The sequence below is a fragment of the Podarcis vaucheri genome (genome assembly GCF_965113315.1).
Source record: "Podarcis vaucheri genome assembly, chromosome: 1".
NCBI lineage: Eukaryota > Metazoa > Chordata > Lepidosauria > Squamata > Lacertidae > Podarcis > Podarcis vaucheri.
In genome coordinates this window covers 71,100,660-71,123,587 of record NC_138759.1, presented here as the reverse complement: position 1 = coordinate 71,123,587, position 22,928 = coordinate 71,100,660, and the positions used below count along the sequence as shown (strand labels likewise).

General features: G+C 38.9%; 1 protein-coding gene across 2 annotated transcripts in view; it reads right to left on the bottom strand.

Moving 5' to 3' along the window:
- The window catches only part of SBF2 (SET binding factor 2), a 227,000-nt gene that overhangs the window by 71,415 nt on the left and 132,657 nt on the right, over positions 1-22,928 (bottom strand). For both annotated transcript variants that reach the window (XM_082192752.1, XM_082192753.1), the window contains exons 9-16: positions 21,678-21,791; positions 21,095-21,172; positions 19,827-19,940; positions 18,589-18,717; positions 16,236-16,334; positions 14,094-14,298; positions 12,760-12,869; positions 10,833-10,982 (exon numbers count right to left, since the gene is read on the bottom strand). In XM_082192752.1, the coding sequence (XP_082048878.1) occupies positions 10,833-10,982; positions 12,760-12,869; positions 14,094-14,298; positions 16,236-16,334; positions 18,589-18,717; positions 19,827-19,940; positions 21,095-21,172; positions 21,678-21,791 (999 nt within the window). The remainder of the gene's footprint in view (positions 1-10,832; positions 10,983-12,759; positions 12,870-14,093; positions 14,299-16,235; positions 16,335-18,588; positions 18,718-19,826; positions 19,941-21,094; positions 21,173-21,677; positions 21,792-22,928) is intronic.

Sequence of the window (22,928 nt, the reverse complement as noted above, 5' to 3'; positions counted from 1 at the left end):
AAGAGAACCAAAAAGAAGAAGAAGAAAAAAAAAGGTAATCATGAAAATCCCCTTGCAAAAGGAGGATCATTTTGACATTTAGCACAATTTAGAAATACCATCTCTGGGCTTTCTGAATTCCCCAGACTGTTATGCAGGGCTAAATTTCTAACTCTTAAATAAAAATCATAGGAACTATGGAGAGTATGAATTTAAGAATGCATTGCTGGTACAAAAAGATGTAAATTGGCACAATGATAAAAATACTTAAGAACATAAAGCTATAGAGAAAACAAAGTAATGTCAAAGAAACAGCATCTTTTTTATCCAGGTATAATTCTAATAAAAAATTGTGCAAAAGACAGGAGGAAGAGGCAAGAATAAACACACTGCATTTTTCTATCTGGCATCCGTCTGTCTTGAGAGACAAGTGAATGCACCTGTGGGAGTGAAGTCAAACTGCTGCTTTAGCAGCACTGAAGAGACTTTTCTGCCCCTCATTTACCTCTACAGCATGTGCAGAAATTGCCTTCTTGGACCCACCATTGGCCTCGTCCACTCAATCTTCTGGAGCCGGTCTTCACATCAAGAAGTCCCTAACTCACTGAGGGTTTGAGATGCATCGGCTACCCGCACCTAGTTTAGCTGGCTGGTTGAAGCTGTTCCCTTGCTGTGGCTGCTGTCACATGCTGACAGCCTCTAGGAGCCACAAGTGAGAGCTGAGTGCAGGGTGGGGACTAAAGGTGGACAAACTACCCCGGAAGGAGCATGGCCTGTCCCGTCCCCCCCAGGATTGGATTGGATAGTAATGAAGAGACAACTAAGCAGAGCGCACACACTTCTCTCACCAGAGCCATTAAAGTAAAGTAGCACTTTAGGCTGTGATAAAATTGTAGTCACACCCTCTGAAGTTATTGATCAGGTTTTTCATTTATGTTAACCATTACCCACACAACTTTGGCAATGTATGTCCAAACCCCAGAGGAAGGCAAATGCTTTCTGGAACGGTTAAAAAAACCGGATGGTGCAGACAGCCAAACAGATAACCCTATTGTAATACTGACCTCAGAAAGTCTCCATGCTAGTTTAGATTGTGGCAATATGAAGAAGATAAGTAGCTTTGCACAGCTGTATTATATTATAAATAATTGCTGAACCTCTGATCTAGCTGATTGTATTTTGTTGTAAATGGCTCATTTATAGAGCTTAATCCCTAGACCTGCCCCACAGAGACGTTTTCCCCCTAAAATGTATATATTTAAAAAGCTTATCCCTCCCCCTCAAATATTAGTTGGATTTGCTTGTTTTTAGCCTGGTACATCATTATTCTTCTGTTTTAAGGATCTTATATGATACAGTATAATTAAAATGCATACATTGTTCAAGTTGAACAAACTAATTTATAAACTTACACATTGAACACAATATTTGAAATGGTTTTAGAAAACTGAAGAGTTAATGTAACTCAGAATCATATAACTTCAGAAGATTACCAGCTAGGAAACTATATTTGCAACAGAACCATATAGCAAACAGGAAGTTGTAGTCAACAATTTTTGCCTCCCTTGCAGAAATAAATTGCATTTCATATTTCATTCATTGCTGTTAGTCTGAACTTTTCTTATGAACTTGACCTGCCATCAATATATCCTTTGCCCAGTTCCCCACTCATAGCTCACCCCCCTTTGGTTCCTGCCTTTGGAATGTTTGATTTATCTTGCATACACTTTTCATAAAAGACATGTCATCTCTCTCTCTCCTCCTTGTTCCATCTTCTTGCACCTACAAAATTGTGGCTCAATTGCTCCAAAATTGTGGCTCAATTGCTCCAATTCTGCCTCTGAGTACAGATGAATGGATTTCTCCAATTCCATTCTGTATTTATTCAACTTCTGTATTATGCTCTAGGTGTTGTGCTCTAGGTGCCTTCCAACAGGACAGGAGCATTTCAGAACATTGATAACAGATTTTGCTTTGGTGCAAAAAAGTAAATACAAAATAGTACTTCCCTCAAATACAGAAAGAATTTCCCAAAGGAATAAACATTTAGTTGCATTTCTCTAGAAGTGTTCTGAAGCAGAGTTAAAACAAAATATGATACCTCACTTCCACTGAAAATCATGCTTATTCTGTTGAAAAGAGAAAAAAAAACTACTTCCTCCAGAAAATACATATTTTCCTCTTTTGATCTGTTTATTTATTTAGATTAAAAAATTGTATTTATTGCATTATATTTAGCACCAAAAACAAGTATTTGCATGTAACACAGGAGCATAATTTATATAATTAGCCAGTTCGCGTAATAAGCACATTAGGCCAATCAAATAAAGCTAAATCAATTAGGCTAGTGCCAATTGGACCTTAGGGGACGCGGGTGGCGCTGTGGGTAAAAGCCTCAGCGCCTAGGGCTTGCCGATCGAAAGGTCGGCGGTTCGAATCCCCGCGGCGGGGTGCGCTCCCGTCGCTCGGTCCCAGCGCCTGCCAACCTAGCAGTTCGAAAGCACCCCCGGGTGCAAGTAGATAAATAGGTACCGCTTACCAGCGGGAAGGTAAACGGCGTTCCGTGTGCTGCGCTGGCTCGCCAGATGCAGCTTGTCACGCTGGCCACGTGACCCGGAAGTGTCTGCGGACAGCGCTGGCCCCCGGCCTATAGATGTGAGATGGGCGCACAAACCCCAGAGTCTGTCAAGACTGGCCCGTTCGGGCAGGGGTACCTTTACCTTTACCTTAATTGGACCTTCCTCCCATTAGAAACAGCCGGTACAGAGTAGCAATCTGATTGGGATAATGGCAAACTCAAAGGATTAAAGTTCCCTTCCACCCATGTCATGGTCTTAACCTGGCTTCCCTCACCATATTGTTCCCCCGCCCCACATGACGAACATCACATGGCCCTGAGAAACAGCACACTTGGCAGAAATACTAATGACAGCTAACCAATAAAAAGTTGAGGGGCTTATTAGTGACATTGATTTTAGTTTAATTTATGAATATCAAACATGCACTTTAATCTTGGATTCAGAGTCTGGGGAGACACACAATAGATTGCTCTTTTTACAGAATAATACAAACTCCATGACTTTTCTCCTGTCAACACTATCATCTCAGTTGACAGACATGTTTTAATGCACTATGTGGTCGCAGAAGCCAATTTTATGTTTTTATAAATTTCTATATAAAGAAAACATTTCATTCTTTATTGACATTTTTAAGCTTATCTAGAAGGAGAAGACAAGTTCGGCATTTAAAAATAATCTTTATAAAGAAAACATTTCATTCTTTATTAACATTCCACATTTAAACTGAGATTTGCATGCTGCTTCAAGTGTAAGTGATACGAGTAGCACACACACTTTTACTTTATATGGAATTCCTTGCTATTTAATAGTAATATCGGCACAGATCATTTTCTTGTGTCTTGCCAATCTATATGATTTCCCACTTCCCACTGTGCCCAAGGCATCAGGTGAAAGAACCACTGCATCCATGTCTCCGCTTACGTACCCAACTACTATGCTCTCTCACTGTCACCATTTCCCCAGATGTGGCTGGTATAGGAGGAAGACTTGATAAGCAGAAGGGCAACAGTCCATGCACATCCTTCCCAGTCAATCCCCATTCTTCAAGTCACCTACAGCTTCAGCTGGAGTGAGAAGCTCAATTGGAGAGCTCTTGCAGTTGCCTAGTGTGATAGCTGTATCTATATCTATGGTCCTTACTCCCTCCCTACACAGATAGCTTTTAAAAGCCTAGAGCTAATTTACACCTCCTGGTACTCTATGGGAAAGTTAGAGGTGCTAGAAAAGCACCAACCATATTGTTTTATCAAGCCGTGATAGTAAAATTTCATTTTAGTTTGGCTTTATTTTTGCATGCTATATTCATTAAATGTATTAATTTCATAGAAAAGCAGTAGAAGCAGAAACTGTCTTATTACATGTGAAATTAAACGGATTGCCTTCCAAGGGTTTCTAAGCAAAAACCACAGCTTGAAAACAAATAATTGAAATAGCTTCTCAATGATTCTTGAACATTTTGCGGATTACGACATGGCCCAAATGGAGACGTCGTTTATAGCAGTAGTACACAAGTTTAATAAACAATATAAAATTATCTAAACCAAAAGGAATCTAATTAACATAAGTAAAACTAAATGTAGTATTTGTTGTTTGGCTAATGTATTTGTTACATACAACTTTTTAGACCAACGGTGGTTAGGAACAACATATTAAAATAGGGAGATGTGCAGTACTAAGAAAATCTAGCAAGAAATGTAATCACCTGCTTAGCTTAAATGCAAATGGCTACTTTAGGTATGTCCAATGTGCTCCTCGACCCTTTTCAAGAAGACCAAGCAATTTATTAAATTGCTAATTATAGAGTATGTTGTTACTATATTTGCAAGATACTTTATCTGTGAAAATGCTGCTGCAACATATGGGTACAACTGACTTTAGATGCCCTTGGGGGTCAGTTGTTTATTTTGATGGCATATGATTCAGGCTCTGTTCACAGAGTTTTAGCCTAAGGTGTTTGTACAGTTAAGCCTAGACTAAAATGAAAAGTTAGAAATTGTGTACGTGCCAAAAAAAATTATTCCCATCCCATAAAATAAAAAGAAAGGGTATGTGAAGAGGTTGAACGGAGGACCAAGAGGGATAGAATACAGTGGTACCTTGGGTTACAAATGCTTCGGGTTACAAACACTTCAGGTTACAGACTCTGCTAACCCGGAAGTAGTACCTCAGGTTAAGAACTTTACTTCAGGATGAGAACAGAAATTGTGCAGCAGCAGGAGGCCCATTAGCTAAAGTGGTACCTCAGGTTAAGAACAGTTTCAGGTTAAGAACGGACCTCTGGAATGAATTAAGTTCTTAACCAGAGGTACCACTGTATATTAAATTCAAAGCCCCAGTTGTTCTTCAAACAAAGCGCATTGTCAGCAAATTATTTCGACAGAAAAATGGTTAATGAATACTAGTGCTTATATGTGGACTGAAAACAATGAACTTTCAGCCATAATTTTTGGGCAGGATTCATCAAACCAGCCCTGTGAAGGACATCTGGTCATGCAATAGAGCTTTCTTTCTCCCCCTACGTGCTCCCCAAATTGTCTCAGAGGCGGTCAGAAGAACCCCCAGAATAGTGTGTGGTGGGAGGAGAGGGGGAATGATCTACCTAGCAAGCTACAATGCTCACACAGAGAGAACAAGAGAGGGCTGTGTTCTGCTCTCCACAATTGATGGCAGCAATATTTCTAAATACCAGTTGCTGGAAACCACAGGAGGGGGGCAGAGCTCTTGTGCTCAAATCCTGCATGCTAGTTTTCCACAGGCATCTGGTTGGTTAGATGTGCCATTGGCCTGATCCAGAAGGCTCTTCTTATGTTCTTAACAATTAGAAGAGTGTAACACTGAATTCCATCCTAAAATATTGTCAAGAAAAGGTACATAGACCTATTATAGTATATGCATAATTGTTCTGAATATAGGGTATTTGATTCATAGTTGGTTTTTTAAATTCTCCTAAATGTCTACCTCCTCACACTCAGCCAAGCAACGGAGGTTATCAGACAGAAAACATCAACAGAAATTCTGCTCTTAACACACTGCATATTTTATTTGCTTTTCTTTCTGTAACTGGGGTTTGTTTTTTGGCAACATGGGAGAAACTGGTGAAAACCATAAATAGTGATTTAATCTAACTGAGCAATTTTAGCATCACATTAACTTTAATCCCTAGTTAATGCACAAAGAATGAAAATATGCTAACACATGACAAGGCATAGTAATATGATATATGCAAACATCTCAGGTGAAATGAGGCATGAGGTATGTCAAATTTTTCATTCAACAAGTCCTTCTGCTACAGTTATCCACAAAACAGTTTTATTGCTTGAACTATTCTGCTGAATGCATGACCATTTGAGAAGTTTGATTTATAAACAGCATAAAATGAAATTTCATTTATTCTCCTAAGAAACCAAAGTGACTTTTAGTTCTCAGACTGAATCCTTCTAGACAAAGCCTTCTTCCGTTTTGTTTTTATTAAAGGTATTTTTATCCTACCTTTCTATTGAAATATACTTAACAAAATATGGTTAACAAAAGTAATTTAAAATCAACAAAATCTCATACCATATTTACAGAAATAACCAAATAAAAATGGGAAAAGGCAGATAATATACCTAAGAGAATAAACAGCAGCATGCAACTAATCATACAAAAAGTAGTAGATGGTAAATAACTATAACGTACTATATTTCCAAAGAAAAGGTGTTTGCTCTCTGCTGGAGGGAAATTGGCAGGTCCCTGGGGAGATAACAGTTCTAAAGACCGGGGACAATCACCAATTATGATCTGAGTACTGGGCAACTTGCTTTTGGAGGATGTGGTCCTTCAAATATCAACCCACATCTATAGGCTATCCTTGCCCATGTCCGGAAGATAAGAGCTCATTCTGGCAAAGACCAGATAAGGCTGGTAACATGTTTCTAGAGTATATTACTTCAGACTGCAGATAGGAATTCACATGGTTGAAAGACCCTCCATATCTCTGCACAAACAAAACCAGGTAATGGACAGAAAGGTATTATCCCTGGCATGCTAGTTTTTATGCAAGGGGGTGTTCTCATACAAAGGAAGATAACAGTTGTGTAAGTCCCAATATGCATCCTGAAGTTATGTAGGACAGACACAGTTTTGCCACCTAATCTGCACTTTTGTGAGAAGTAGGCTTAAATGACTCTAATACATTTGTTCACCAGTCCTTGGCTATGAGTTTTTGCTAGCTCATAAAATTCTGAACTCAAACTGCAAGCTGCATTCTGATTTTAAATGCACCATGTCTTTGAACTGTGCTCCATTTGATTGTCCTTCTATGATAGTTATGAGATTCTGTGAACATCAGCTGAAACAAGTGAGCAGTATCAATCATGGGCAGGCAATTGCCAGTAAGCCTGCAAAACTTTGTCCTTTTCGCCTTGGAACATCTACGTTAAAACAGGCTAGGACAGCAATGATTACTCTCTGTGTTTTAAGTGTTTGCTGCCAGCATCAATCCTCTTAGAAGAAGGCACTTGGTTAACAAACCCTTGTTATAGCTTGGGGTTTGTCTGGAATGAGACAAACCATGAGCCAAGGTTCAGATTATATGCTAAGCCAAATCATGGCTTGGTTTAACAATGAAAAGAACAAGGGAAGAGCAAAGCAGCTGTTAGGATAGTGTGACTTAGCATGATATGTAAAGTAGGCCTGTGTGTAATTCTTTACTCAGGAGTATTTTCATTATTATGACTTATTTATTTTTTTAAAAAAAGTTCATAGCAAAAGTTCTTACAAGTGCTTTGAAAATTCACTGTTGTTTGATTGAAGAGGAAATATTAAAACCTCATTATGAAACTTGCTACCCAACCATATCTAACCACTGAAATATCTTTGCTGTCCATTATCCTTCAGCACTCATAATAATAACCTGGTTTTGCCATTTAAAATTGTTTATGTATCTGCATGTGGACAAGTCAATAAGTAGTCAGTTAATGAATAATGAGCTCAATATTGTTCAATATAAATGAGACAACCTAATTAAGAGCAAATGAGGTTGAAGCCACTTTATCCCTCACCTGCAAAGGGGGCTTGTTTTTCCTGTCCTTTGTGTTCTTGTGCAGTTTTTAGGGCTTGATGTTAGAATTGCTATCTATAGTACCTCAGGTATGTTACTGGATATGTAGGTAGCCCCCATGTAGCCATTTTGTAGTATGATCTGTTATGGAAGATGATGGGGTTCTGGTGAAAACCAAAGGAAATCATGCAAGTCTGGGCTCACCTCTGATCTGCAGCTCTGGATCAAATCTATTTTTCCAGAGATATTTTACTTATTATTCACAGATACCAAAGAGCAGAAATGTCTATAAAGAGTTTTGGCATTGGTCTTTTAATTGACAACCTCCCTGCAGGCATCTTGAAAATTAATAAACAGTCATAATGAAACTGCACATTAAGGCAATGATCTTTGAACTACAGTACTATGCAGGAAGAATCCAAAGGACTCCCCTGGGTAAGAAGCATAGCATGAGCAGGAGGAGGTTTGGCAAAAGGAAAAACAGGGTTAGGCAGAACTTTGAATATTGTAGTTTTGCTTGTCTGATGTTAATGTTGGTGTTTGTTTCATTTGAATTTACTGTTGTGGTGCTTCTGGGACGGAGTGGGCAAAAGATGAAAATGAATAAATGAGAATAGACTGCAGCTTACAATTATATTGTGAGAAAAATACAATTGGACATTGTGATTTATTTTGTTTAACTTGAATGTTGTCTTAACTTGCATTTTGTTTAATTTGTGTTTAGGTCCTCTCTTTATTTTGCAAGTACTCCAAAGCTGACGTTCTCCTACATGTTTTTGATTCAGTGCTCTATGTACTGTTAATTCCTTTCCCATGTAAAGCATATTATACAGATACGGTAGATTAATTTTTACAGCCCAAACACACTTTTCACTTTCCACATTCAAAGATTGATTTTGAAGGGGCTGTGAATCACAGTTTATTAGACATAGTCTTTTTACTGTATTATTATCCTGGTATAATAAAGTCAAGTGGTGGTCCCTAAATAAGACAAACATATCTGCTGGGCAAAGTTTTAAAAATCTGTAAAAAAGAATATTATATATGATTCTACACACACATATAGGCACTATGTATAACTAACTGTGTTACTGTATATAATTATATTTTCAAATGACTTTTGTTGGGATCCTGTTGGGAGCAGTCAGTGAGGGTGGATGGTGCTGCATACCTGGCCTCCCAGCTACTTACTGGGAGAGAGAGGGGTGAAGAGGTGGGGAGATATGCATTGTGAGATGCATTGGTGGAGACAATGTGGTGCTCCTGCTCATGGGCTCTCACAGTGCCAACTTCCCTACATACTACATGCTATTCTATAACAATTTTAAGGAAATCAATAATGATGCATATCCTGTCACTTTTGGCAATTTTTTTATGAAATGCAATTCTAGTGTTTATTATCTAACACAGGCGCCTTTTTAGAATGATACCTTGGAGAAGTAAATATGGAACATTTGACAGGTAAAATTTCATGTGGATTTTTCTAGTTCCTGGCCATGTCCTCAGACACCCATGTATATTTTACAATTCATAAAGTAGCTGGCTTAGTTCAAACTTCTTGGTTTAAAGTAGCCATATTTTAAATGCATATTTAGTATCAACAGTTATCCCAATATTCCAAATCCAAGAAAGCTTCATGAGATAACATTGATTTTAAGTAGCAGACAATTGCACAGGGGGAGTTCTTCGGTTTTGTCATGAAGAAGCTTGAAAAAGAAAATAACCCTGAAATCAAAATCATAAGCATTCTGGAAGAAAGTTCTTTTGTACAGAAAATACTCATGGGTCAAAGAAAAACACAGCTATTAAAGTTTGTGAATAATTTGATTCAATTCTGCTAAATATTTTTGTATACTTCCATAACCCCAAAATTTGGTCTCCGCCATGAAATTCTCTTGCTCTTGAGTGATACCAGGGGTCATCAACCTTTTTCAGCCGTGGGCTGGTCCACTGTCCCTCAGACCATGTGGTAGGCCGGACTATATTTTGAAAAAAAATATGAACGAATTCCTATGCCCCACAAATAACCCAGAAATGCATTTGGGCTGGATTGAGAAGGTGATTTGGCCACATTCGGCCCCCGGGCCTTAGGTTGCCTACCCCAATATAGACTTTAGTGCAGTAACTCCCCCCCCCCGCCAAAGCTACTTAGAAAACCAAACAAACTGATGCACTATTCATCACTTGTAATTTCTCATTCATTATCTAGTAGTAGGTACAGTGTAGAAAGCATTCAGATGCTATAAAATAAACAAACCAAAACAAAGCTATGTGTTAGCAACAATCTGAAGTGTAAGACAAATGCTACCAAAGCAAGATGGAACCCTAGCTCAGTGTTTCCCAAACGTTTTTGGGCAACGGCACACCTGTTTACTGAAAAAAAATCTCGCGGCACACCACCATTAAAGCCCCGCCCCGTGACGTCAGCGCGCAGCGTCACGCCGGGAGGGACGCACAAAAGTGAAAGTTTTTTCCCTCCCCCTTGCCGGGGAACCTCCAAGCTTTGGGCAGGCAGGCAGGCAGAGCTGGGAAGGGGGTTTCCAGGGGACACGGCAGCTCCTCGAAAGGCTTCTCTCAGCTGCGCTCAATCCTCCTCGGAGAGGATTTCCCCTCCGGTCCCATGCCTTCGTTTGGGGCATTGCTCCAGCTGCTCCCTCTCCCGCCGCGCAGGAGCGATGCCTCTCTCTGGCTCTCCCTCCGCGCAGGCTGAGGGAGGGAGGGAGGGAGGTGCGCGTGTGACCCGTCTCTGCTGGGAGACAACCCAGCGAGGCAGAGTCGCGCGGAGGCGCCCAGGCAGCGCTGCCGGCTGCGAGGAGGAGCGCCAGGCAGCAGCAGGAGGCGCGGCCTCTCCTCGCCGCCGCCGCCCCGCCTCTCGCCGCCCGACTCGCCCGCCTCCCTCCAGGCATCTCGCGGCACACGAGGCAACGTCTCACGGCACACTCGTTGTTGGGACACCGGTTGGGAAACACTGCCCTAGCTGTCTTCCAGGGAAAAGAAATGCTTCACATTTATAGTGCAAAAAAAATGGTTAAGAGTGATGCTCAGACCCCCAGGAGCAAAGTGTTGTAGGAAGAGGGAAGAATGCTAAAATATCACCCATGCTAATTATAAATGGCAGTTATAATCAGCTAATTGGAAATACAGCAAAATAAACAACGCAATCTAGTACCTCACAAACATGAACATTTGTATTCAGTAAATTACAAGTTGAAGCTAAAAGCAATTTTAAGTACCTGCAAAGTACAGTTCATCATCCGTACAATGTAATCGAACTGCTGATGATCCAGTATAGCTCGATTTTGCTGAACATGTAGGCTTAGTTCCTGTGTCAAACATTGCCGCGCTGCTTTTCCTTTTAGGGCTCTCAGTGCAGCAGGCAGAGTCTATATAGAGAAAAGTGTATTCCAATTCCACAAAACATTAGTTTAATTGAGTTCTTTACTAATACTTGGGTTATTTGTAAATAAAGTAAACCAAATCAACAAAGTCTCTAAACGATCAACATTTAAGCTAGTTACAGATAGGTAGCCGTGTTGGTCTGCCATAGTCAAAATAAGAAAATTCCTTCCAGTAGCACCTTAAAGACCAACTAAGTTAGTTCTTGGTATGAGCTTTCGTGTGCATGCACACTTCTTCAGATACACTGAAACAGAAGTTGCCAGATCCTTCTATATAGTGAGAAGGTGGGGAGGGGTATTACTCAGAAGGGTGGTGGGAGTGGGAGATTGGCAGATAGCTGAGATGAGCCTGTTGACGACTCTTAACGAGTCGTGATTCAGTAATTTACTGAATACATTTAAGCTAGTGATAGGTTTAAACTCTCCCAGATTTTCATATACAGTTGAACCTTGGTTCTCAAATGGCTTAGTTGATGAACAAATCGGCTCCCGGACACCAAAACCTGGAAGTAAGTGTTCCAGTTTTTGAATGTTTTTCGGAAGCCGAACGTCTGATGCAGCTTCTGCTTGAGTGAAGGAAGCTCCTGCAGCCAATCGGAAGCCGCACCTTGGTTTTCGAATGTTTTGGAAGTCGAACGGACTTCCAGAATGGATTACGTTCTAGAACCAAGGTACCACTGTATTCCTATTTCTTAACCGAACAACATTTTCATGCTAAATTATAAAACTGAATGAAATGTGGGGGCTTAGAGAAGTAACTTCTTGGTTGTGGTCTCAAAAGTTAAGGAGTATGCAACATACTGAGACATGGCAGTGCTCAGTCTTGTAGGTTTTAATGAATGTGTGAAAAGCACTGCTCTTTCCACAGACTTTAAAGATGTTGTATAAGTGGTCATATGACTGAGGGTGGAATTCAACATTGTGCTAGGGAGATGGTTCTTCATCAGAAGCATTTCTGCTTGCCCAATGGAATGATTTCCCGTCTCTTTCCCTTATGCACTCTTTCTAGAGTTTCTCCTGACCCTCTAGAGTAGATTTGGGCGTGTATGCAGAGGGAAGGCAAGTGAAAATAGTGCCAGTAGGAGCCCTTGTGCTGGCTTCCACTAGTAGAGTGGGTTAATTGATCCAGCCCTTAGTTCTTTAGGACATTGATTTATTTGTATTAATAAAATAAGGGCAATATCCAAAGATGCCTGCCTGCTTCCACAACAAAAATCTATTTGCACAACAGTATTTCCTGTTTCTCTTCTCCCTGTTCCAACCCTTCATACCTTCAAAGTCTGCCTCCAGCTTTGAAGTAAGGGAACCAACCAACCCGAAGTTGGAGACAGACTTTGAGGGTATGAAGGGCTGGAACAGGGAGAAGAGAAACAGGAAATACTGTTTGGACCTAATTGTTCACTGGGTGGAAAAGGAGAAAAATTACGTGGAGTGACCTCTCTATGTATAAGGTAAAGAAAAACAGGGAAGATTTGCGGGGGAGGGGTTCCATGTACAGAAATGTAACAGAGAAGGGGCAAACAAGAGGGTGAGGTAAGATTCCAATTTTAATTTAGAGTAAAAAGGAATCCACATATTCACATGCACTGCCTCCACCCTAATTGGTACCTCAGTACTTTCAGTCTGATACTTGATGAAGAGGACAATGAATAAATGAAAAAGGACTACAATCTGGCAGGAGTAGTAAAGAGGTCAATCACTTAACATGTATGAGTTTAACTTGGAAGTACTCCTCAAATAGTTTAGGAGAATTTTTTATTACCTTTTCAGTCTCCAAAATTTTATTTTCAAATATAAAAGAGATGCAGTTTCTAACAACTTCCAGCCTTTGTGCACTGTTGAAAACCGTACTTGACTTTTCTACTATGGAAACTAACAAAGAAAGAAGTAGAAACATATGTGAAACAATTTCTTGTAAAAACCATCACTAAAGAGCTATTGCATTAGAAACATTCCTAGAATAACTCCTAGGGTATCTTTGTTTTATTTTGCTACATTTGTCCTCATTAAATGCGCAGGAGAACACAACCCTATTAATGCACAGTCATGTCTATCATATTGATACGTGGGCAGACTTGACTGACATTTTCCCCCCAAAGAGGAAAACTGTGCAAGCATGTTAGAATTTAAAATCCATATGAATTTGGCAAGGAATATTCAGGAGCAAGAACAAGCAGAAATCTGGCATTTTGATGATCAATTTCCCCTGCAAAACCCTTGTGAATTATGGGTTATACTCCTTTACAGAAGTAAGATACCTGGGATTCCAGCAGTGGAGAATTAAAAGGGAGTTGGGGGCCAAGCCAGGGCAAATAATGGGAAATGCCATTGGCTTTTTAAAAACAATGGCACCCTGGGGATTCCCCTAGCAGAGAAAACTGTGTCTTACCGTTAGAAATCCAGCATGACACATGGCCCCAAATGAATAGCTCAGGGCCCATGCCAAAGTAGGCACCCTTATTTCAACCACCGTATTACCCAAATTGTCAAGAAGGCAGTCCTCAACTGCTGAAAACAGTCCAATATGTAATAATGACTCAAGTTAGTTAATGCACTGATGATGGTAAGGCCAAATAGAAAAGATGGCTGGCTAACTGGTATAGTGATTATGGCAGTGGGTAATGCATTAGCAATGCAGAACCCTGCACACATGATAGGCTATGTAGTGAATACTTCTGTGGTTTAATAGAATAACTGTCAACTCTTGTACATTGGGTGGGAGGATCTAAGCACCTCAGAGGAGGGTAGGACACAGATCTATTCAACAAACTAATATGAACACAGAAATATTTATTTTGATACCACAGAGTACACTTATATATTTTCTTAAAACTGCTACTTCCCATCACATCAAAATATATTCCACAACCATAAGAACTCATAGATACCTAAAGATAGGACTACTGTTAATGACAACTTTATTCCTATCATTAAACAAGTCAGTGGTTTATTTCAATGGCTAAAGTGTTACTCCCTTCTTAACTGTGAAACCCACATCACTGTGAATCAATGTGGGAAAACGTATGAAAATATCCACATTTATCCTGTCAGGAGAAATTGTTACAGCAGAATTAAACATAGGGTGGCTTCTCTTACCAACAGGTGGGCCAGCAGGAACAACACATTTCCTTTCCACACGAGAAGCAGGTGGTGCACTTTGGTTCTTAACCAAACTTTCCTGGATTAGATCCTGAACATGATTCTCATTAATCTTGGGGAAAGGAAGTACATGAACTCGCAGGTGAGATCCTTCCGTAGGTCGTGGAACTTTCTGGAATGCCATGTGAGGATTTGGATTCTCCTGAATTAAAATAAATACTACTTGAATTAAGGTATTCAGTACTTTCTATCAATAGTTTATAACAATACAGAGTATCATCTTGGTATCTAAACCAATAAAAGACTTATTTGACATATTATTTCACTTAGCAAAAGGGTGGAAGTGATTGTGTAACCCTAAGAGGAGTATCAAGCCTTCACTAGTAAAAACTTAAGCATGTTTGATTTAAGCATGTGCATAACACATAAAATAAATAAAAGTGCTCCATTTGAATGTGCTTCACTTTGGTTTGAGCCCAAAGTATTCTTTTGTGATTCAAAAACACCAAGTTTGTAGCTTATTGGAAAGTAATAAAACTTTATGCACTGTCTTTGTGTAGAATTTAAAAATGACTAATGCTCCATCACAAATTCATGTAACTGTAATTTTCCAATGTTCATTTTTATAAGATCAACCTTTAAAAACAAAGTTGTAAGACAAGGCTAAGCTTGTATAATTCTGAAACTGAATAGATGTGCAATCCAAGCCTCTTCTATACAGCACATGCAATTTTCCAAAATGATTAATACTAGTTCACAAAGCAAAAATTATACAATGTAAAAGTATGTACATTGTGTTTTTATGCTGCAGTATATGAACTGTGGGTAGTCCTATAGTCTTTATGCTATAGCAAAACATTTCTGTTCTCACTCCCTACAACTTTTATGTGGTTCACAACAATAACATAAATTCACACAAACTATTTTTATAACAGTGTTGATTTAAAATTTTAGTGCTAAAATACAATCACAATACATTGAACCCAGAACATCACATCAGCTGGGCATAAAATAACACTTAACTGTTCTTTCAGACAGTGTTTATTTAATTTATAAGCCTCATTTCAAGCTTATTTACACAGAAAGGGTCTCACAGGGGATTTTAACCTCACCTCCTTTTTCACTTTTCCATGTGTGCTTGCAACAAATCTTTGACACACACTATCTCTACAATATTGTTTATACAGCCACTCATCTCACTTGTCCTTTTCCATCATTTGATTTTGGCCTTAATTTAACACACTGCTTCTGTTTTAATTTTGTTTACATGAGTAATCTCATCATAAGTGATTCTGTAAAGAAGTCATTCAGTCTCACACTAAAGCAACACTTTCCCCAAAACAGCACAATAATTAAACTCATAGGGACATGTGAAGGCCTTTCTGAGGCCGTGCCCAGACGTCTTCTCCCTTGCTCAGATTTTAATCACAAATGGCACAATTCTAGCTATCAGCAATTCAGGGGTATGGTAGAAAAGATGGTGTTAATGAAGGTTTATTCCCATTTTCCATTGTTGGGAACCCAGAGCTTGACAAAAATAATGATGAGCCTTTGTCTCATCCACATACACACACCTGGGCTGGAAAGTCTCCAAAAACATAAATGTAACAATAATGATATCCCACAGATCACAATACATCTGCTCTGTTGACACACAGAACAACAATAGCTGTCATACTTTCAGTACTGAAGTAGTCCTAGGGTTGCTCAAAAACAGTATTGGCTCTGGTTAGTAAAGTCAAGCAGAAACTATTGTTCCAAGCAAGAAAGCAGAAGCCACAGACACACAAGTAAGGGGACTAGTTTTCATCTTACTTTATCTATATGGCTCCCATTTCTGGGCATGGTTTTGGTTGTTGCATATCTGACACAACTTAAAAGTAAGTGGCATATTTCAACTAATATTAAGAAAAGATACTTTGAGTTAGATTCAGTGTAAATGGGTCTCCAAATGCAACAATCATTGCAGTTAAGTTATACAACTAAGTAACTATATGTATAGCTTCAACATACATTCAAGGCTAATTCTATTTAAATTTCCACTGCTTCAATGATTCCTATTTAAATTTCTACAGCTTCAATAATTTGAAGTGAAACATTATTCAGTGACATTATAATATGTGAATGCTTTGTACTTACATTTTTGAACAGCTGGTCTGCAAGTTCTCTGACATGCTTTAACATTTTTGATGAATTGCTTTCCTCCGATTTAATTCTCTCTACTTCAAATGCTACCAACTTAAAGGGGAAAAAATGTTTTAGTTGAAAAAAATTAACTATTTTCTGGAGAGTAAAGTAACTCTTTTCAGGATCCAAAATAAAGTTTAGTATAATGAAGACTCTGAGAAACAGTCCTGCTGCCAAGGACCCCAAACCAGAAGCTGCAGCTGGCAGAAGACTGGCTCAGCCCCACTAGTCTACACAAATAGAGGTTTGGTCAGTCTGAGTCGTCCATTTTGGACATTCATGAACCAGACTTTGAGTTTGACACGGCACTCTTCAATCCAAGAAAGGACTTGTATGCTACATTATATGGTACTTTTTATTGTTGTCCACTGAAACACCTTCTGCATGCACCCGCATTTCCCAGGATTCATATATGTTGGTTTATTGCCCAGTCATGAATTTGAAACCCACACTCCTCTAATGAAAAGACAAGTTTGTCCCATCATATTGCACACATCATGCAACATCTCTAACTTCACTTTTGCGGAAACAGACTCCAGAAGTAGGATATCATATTTGATGAACCATTTCTAATCTGGTAGTATAGTTCTTTAAAATAATATTGACAACTGTCAATTTATATAGCACATGTAATATGCTAAGCAATATTATTATTATTATTCATTAAATTTCTATACTGCCTTTCATCCGAGGATCACAGGGCTGTTTAGAATATAAAAAAACAAAAATACATAACACAGTAACAAAAAAATATATGAAAATTTCCCCCCCTTTTGGTTAAAAGGCCATAAATTGTTTAGTTAGCCGAAGGCCTAGGGGGAGAGGAATGTTTTTGCTTGGCACTTTAATATATGAACCTTCCTGGGGAAAGTATTCCACAAGCAGGGAGTCACCACAGAAAAGGTCCACTCTTGTGTTGCCACCCTTCGGACCTCAGATGATGATTGCAGGGTGTGGGTCGGTTCAATATGCAGTTCATGTTTTAAATGCATGCTATATTTTTACAGGAATGTTTTGTCAAAATCTGTTAGTTTTTGTGTGCATTATATTCAGCATTCAGAAGTGTACACAGCAAATCAACAAAACAAACTGATTGCAAGGGAGCATAGAAACACTGTAAATAAATAAACATGATTCCCCAATAGTTCATTATTCTTTTTTATAAATTGTAAAATTTATGGCACTAGTCATGCCAGTTATGAAAACCCAACTGTTTTATTTTAAAAGCAATATTAGCCCATTTCTTCTCTGCATTAACAAACTCCCATAAATGTCATACAGAAAGATTTGTAGGAGTATGTAAAACCATGTTATAATATTGCCATTGCAATTTTTAAAGATTCTAAACTGTCTGTAGGGGACGCGGGTGGCGCTGTGGGTAAAACCTCAGTGCCTAGGACTTGCCGATTGTATGGTCGGCGGTTCGAATGCCCGCGGCGGGGTGAGCTCCCGTCTTTCGGTCCCAGCTACTGCCCACCTAGCAGTTCGAAAGCACCCCTAAGTGCAAGTAGATAAATAGATACCGCTTTATAGCGGGAAGGTAAACGGCGTTTCCGTGTGCTGCGCTGGTGCCGGCTCGCCAGAGCAGCTTCGTCACGCTGGCCACGTGACCCGGAAGTGTCCTCGGACAGTGCTGGCCCCCGGCCTCTTAAGTGAGATGGGCGCACAACCCTAGAGTCGGACACGACTGGCCCATATGGGCAGGGGTACCTTTACCTTTAAACTGTCTGTAACATGCAGTAGTCACTTTTTATTTATTACGACAGAGCTTGCAATATGTTCTCATACATTCATTATGGCTGGGAATATTCCCATTGGTTCCACACCTTTTTTTAAGAACTTAAAATCATTTTCTTTTTTTAAAAAATGCATTCAGCAGAAAAAAATCCCAATTGTTTCCAGTGAAATTATTTGCAGGAAAAAATGTAATGACTACACAAAAGGAGTGCTTCAGAGGTAATTCACTGCAGAATTTTTCACAATGATAGATTTCATAATGGGGAACCAGTGTGGTTTAGTGGTTAGAGCACTGGAACTTGGGAGACTAGGGTTCAAATCCACGCTCAGCCATGAACCTTGGGCTAGTCACTGCCCAGCCTACATGACAGAATTGCCGTGGGGATAAAAATGGAGGGGGAGGGGAGAACCATGTATGCCATTTTCTTCATTGGAGGAAAGGTGGGGTATAAAGGTGATACACAAATAATGTGACAAAAGCATTATTTTTATGACAGAAAAAATTGTCACAGAAATTTAAGTATGAATATTTTCTCTCACTTTCATATTTCTTTTAAAATGTTTCTACCTCATCAAAGAGATCACAGGATCTGTAAGGAGGACCTCTCTCTGACACAAAACCAGCAAATGCCATTCCATTCAGGATTTTGGTAAGAAAATCATTCTCAATCAAGCCTCTCTGTCCCAAGAAGGCTGCCTGTGGAAACAAGTAAATGTTAACCATGTAAACACATTTTTTCATATCATTGTACTTAAGAGTCAAAACAAGCAAACACAAAAAGATGGTTGCAATAGAAAGTAAGATACAAAAGCAAAGAATGAGCGCCTAACGCTTTTTATAAAACCAAACAGTGAACTTGCATAGCATCAAGGTTACTGTAAACAGAAAATTTTCCATCAACACACACATTCTCATTCCAAATATGTTTGGAATGCATTCAGAACTCTGTTTTCTTTCAGCAAACAAAATTATGCAAGGTAAGATGTAAAAGTTACATATTAAATGCATTTAACAGCTGTGGGGTGAAAAACAACAACTAACTAGTACTAAAGCAAAATTAGGTGACGATAAAACATGAGCATTTTCAATCTTGATTCTCACTGGATCCATTGGGATATGGTGCTATTTGAAGGTTTTCTTGAGCCACCTAATATGATGCCCCCTTCCCCTTCTTCTAGGGCATTGGAGCATGCAATAGGACAAATGAAGATGGAATGCTGAGTGGGGCAGACTTGTGCTATAGAAGGTCAGGGAAAAAGTCTGATGGAAAAACAACTTGGCAGATAAGCTTTGCTTCATGCTCAATGTCCGGCTGCGGTCAAAAAAATCCCCCCAATGGTCAAATAGGCTAGGAAATGCTAGCTTGTTTATTCTTCCTTATTTTGGCTCACTTGCTGGAGCCATCTGGATTATTTTACAAAACTATTCACTGAATTGTGAATTAACATTTAATATGATACACATTATTCACTCCTAATCTCTGCTAATTGCACATTGTTATCAACTGGATGGTGCATGTTAATGTGTTGGAGGTTAATGAGTGTACAACTGTTGCTTTCAAGAGCAAAGGGGTAGACAAAGTGATCACCATTTCATTTTTTAGTTTAACTGCTATCTGTAGGCTACAGTATGCAGAAAAAACATATCAGGATTCAGCAAACTAATCTACAGTGGAGTATCAAACCACATCACTGACCTATGCAAGACAACTGCTGCACTAATAATTCTAAGACTTTTTTAACCTCTTAAAAACAAAACAAAAATGCATGATCATCTAGAAGCTGATAACTTAGCTTTGCTTTTACCTTGTGAAAGTTTATGACAGGTTCTGAATGAATCCTGATTAGCTGAAGACAAGATCTATATCCTTGGAAAAGCTGTGCAAATAACCTAAGAAAGACACCCCGCACTTCTTTATCCTGTGAAAAGACAAGCAAATTGAGTGCAACTATCTCCTATTAAACACAAACTAAGAGAAAAATGCTTCCTCTGTCTTTAGGCATAACATACCAAGAGGCGCAAATGGTATGGTAAAGTGTAAAAGTATAAAATCCTTTCATATGAACTCCAATGGCCCAATAAAAACAACAGTCAGAGTGTGACATCTTTGTTTAACATCTAAAGTACATTTTAGAAAGATCTTTCATTAGCTCTTGAAAGGTGAAAGATTTACCTTTCAGTTAGGAATAAAAATGTTCCAAGCTTAGCCTAAACCAGAATTTAACCTATTGCTACTTCTGGACAGCTTCTTGCCAGAATGGATGGCATCACAAAGAGTAATACCAGCAATGCCTGGGCTTTGTTACTCATACCTCCTGAAGTATTAAATCTACCTGACATTTAAGGATAAGGAAACATGATGATTCCAATCAGTCTCCTGAGCTCTGCCTTGTTCTCTGATTCTCCCGCTTCATCCCTTGCACATCAAGAAAGTAAGTGGTGCCCAACCAGGTGGGAAGTCCAGATTATCTGTATGAGCAGCAGTTTGGCTGCCAGAAGGATCCATCATCAGTAATCTACTCAGGAAGAAGAAGAAGAGCACAAATCTGCATGTTGAGATTCCTGCATTGAAGGGTTGGACTAGATGGCTCTCAGGGTCCCTTCCGACTCTATCATTCTTTGATTCTTATTAGTTTTCCATTAAAAATGAAGTATTGTGTGTAAGTGGTATTCTGAATTTGCATTAGTGCTAAATTTCAACGATAAAAAGTACAATGTGGGCTTACATCAGAGGACACTGATGAGGTACTGTATAACCTCATAAACCAGTATAAAGATATAGGATGCTAGTCCTATGTAGAGTAGATGCACTGAAATTAATTTCAATGTGTGGCATTAATTTCAATGTGTCTACTCTGAGTAGAACTTGGTTGGATACACTGCCTTGTCAGATAGTGCCCTTCAATTTAATAGCAATTGTAAAAAAAAAAATGTTAAAATGAAATGATGAAATGATGAAAAAATGTAATAATTATAAAGTATTTATGAAGAATACAGTAAAAGGAAAACCTTCATTTCAGGAAAAGCATTATTTTTTCTGTTTATTACAAAGCTAGAAATAACTGGGTCTTACCAACATTTTGGAATGTGACAGAGCTGTTCGAGGAGGAGGAAATGCATAATCTGCTGTTTCCAAATCTGGATGTAAAACCTACAATTTTAAAGAACAAAAATTCAAAGGAAGCACTCTGTTGGCAACATTTTCCTAAGTTTATTTTTCTTAATATAGACCCTTCCACAAACATATTTCATATTAAGCCTGACAGCAAAGGCTTGCATCCCATTTAGATCCTTACCTCCCCCCTCCTATGAGACTGAACAGACAAAAAGACTCTAAAAAAATCAAGCAATGACGAGTAAGAAAATAATTATAACTCAACAATAAAGCAACTCTCAACAATAAAGCAACTATTGGTCTTTTAAGTCTGTAAAGGGGGAAACAGGACAGACAGAGTTGAAGATGTATGTAACAAGGGGTATAAAACAAATAAATGTTTCCTTTACAATTTCCTGGTGATTCTTGCTTTGTATTTATGCTTGGTCTATGTTGGTCTAGCATATTAGTATGAAATATTTGCCTCTTTATGTTATTTGGTAACAAATTGAGAAAACAAAAGTGATGCACATTAAAGGGTAATATTGGAAATTAGACTTACTAGAGAGAGGGCAGTTTGAGTCTGGTGGAGTAGTGGTTCGGGGAGCTGGGAGAGATGAATACATTCGGGAATTTTTATTGTACCACCATCCAGATCTGCTATAATTACATCTAACTGAAAGACAATGGCAAATGAATGAAAATGTTATATGAAACTTCACATAATGGATAGGAACACAATTGAAATATTTTTTTAAAAAACAGCAGAAAAATCTCATGGGATGCCTCTTGACAACTGTGTTGTGACCTCTGGTTCTGACTCCCTATTTCAGGGGATGAGGTCATGAATTCACAAGGAGCATCAGCAGGTGGGAGGGAACTACACTGAAAACAGACCTAGACATCCCCACATCCATGAAAGCCCAGGTGTAAGAGAAGCCTGTTTTGCCAGGAAATTTTAGGCTGCTTTCAAATGACCCCAACCCAGAAATCCCCCCCCCCAAAAAAAACTGCTGCAATGAAGTTGATGACTATAAAAGCAGGCTAGGCCCTTTTAACTGAAGAAGCTTTGCTCATCTGGTGGGGTGGGGGCTAGTCACAGAACTAGGGCTCTACTGAAGGCTCACTGTAGGTTTGCTTGCTGTTGAAGCAACATAATTTGAGCTTCCTCCTCTGATGCTTCAGCCAGAGGTGCACATGGAGCTATCCAGGGTGCTAACTTGCTTTGTCTGAACATGCATCGTTGGAACCTGAACTTGGCTTGGCTTAACTTTGCCTCATTGGAACCTGAAACTTGCTTTGCTGACGTTGCTTTGCTGAAACCTGAACCCACGCCTAACTCACTCCTGCATGGACCTGTACCTAGAGTGAATGAGAACACCACCTGTAACAAACCACAGTTTTGATGATGTATTAGAAGCAAAATATGGAAACCTGTATCCTGATAAACAGTGCACTACTAGGGGCACAGTTGAAGTATTGATATTGAATAGAACTGCAGCATGTACTCAACGGATTGATTAGATCAACTAAAACATTATTATTTACAGACATGTTTCTAAAAAAGCAGGCAGCAGATAAAAAATGTTAAGTATTTATCATAGAATAAATATCTCCTTTTCTCTATTTCACAGGAGGGAAAGGATCTACCAAGATGTTGTGTACTGCAACAAATAAATATGTGCATTATCTAAAAAAATGGATAGATAAATTTTAAATAGTAAGCCATCTTTTGTTTTCTTCTATTTTGTATTTGCATACACTTATGTTTGTTTATGGGATGACTAACAATACATTTAAAACCATTTTATGC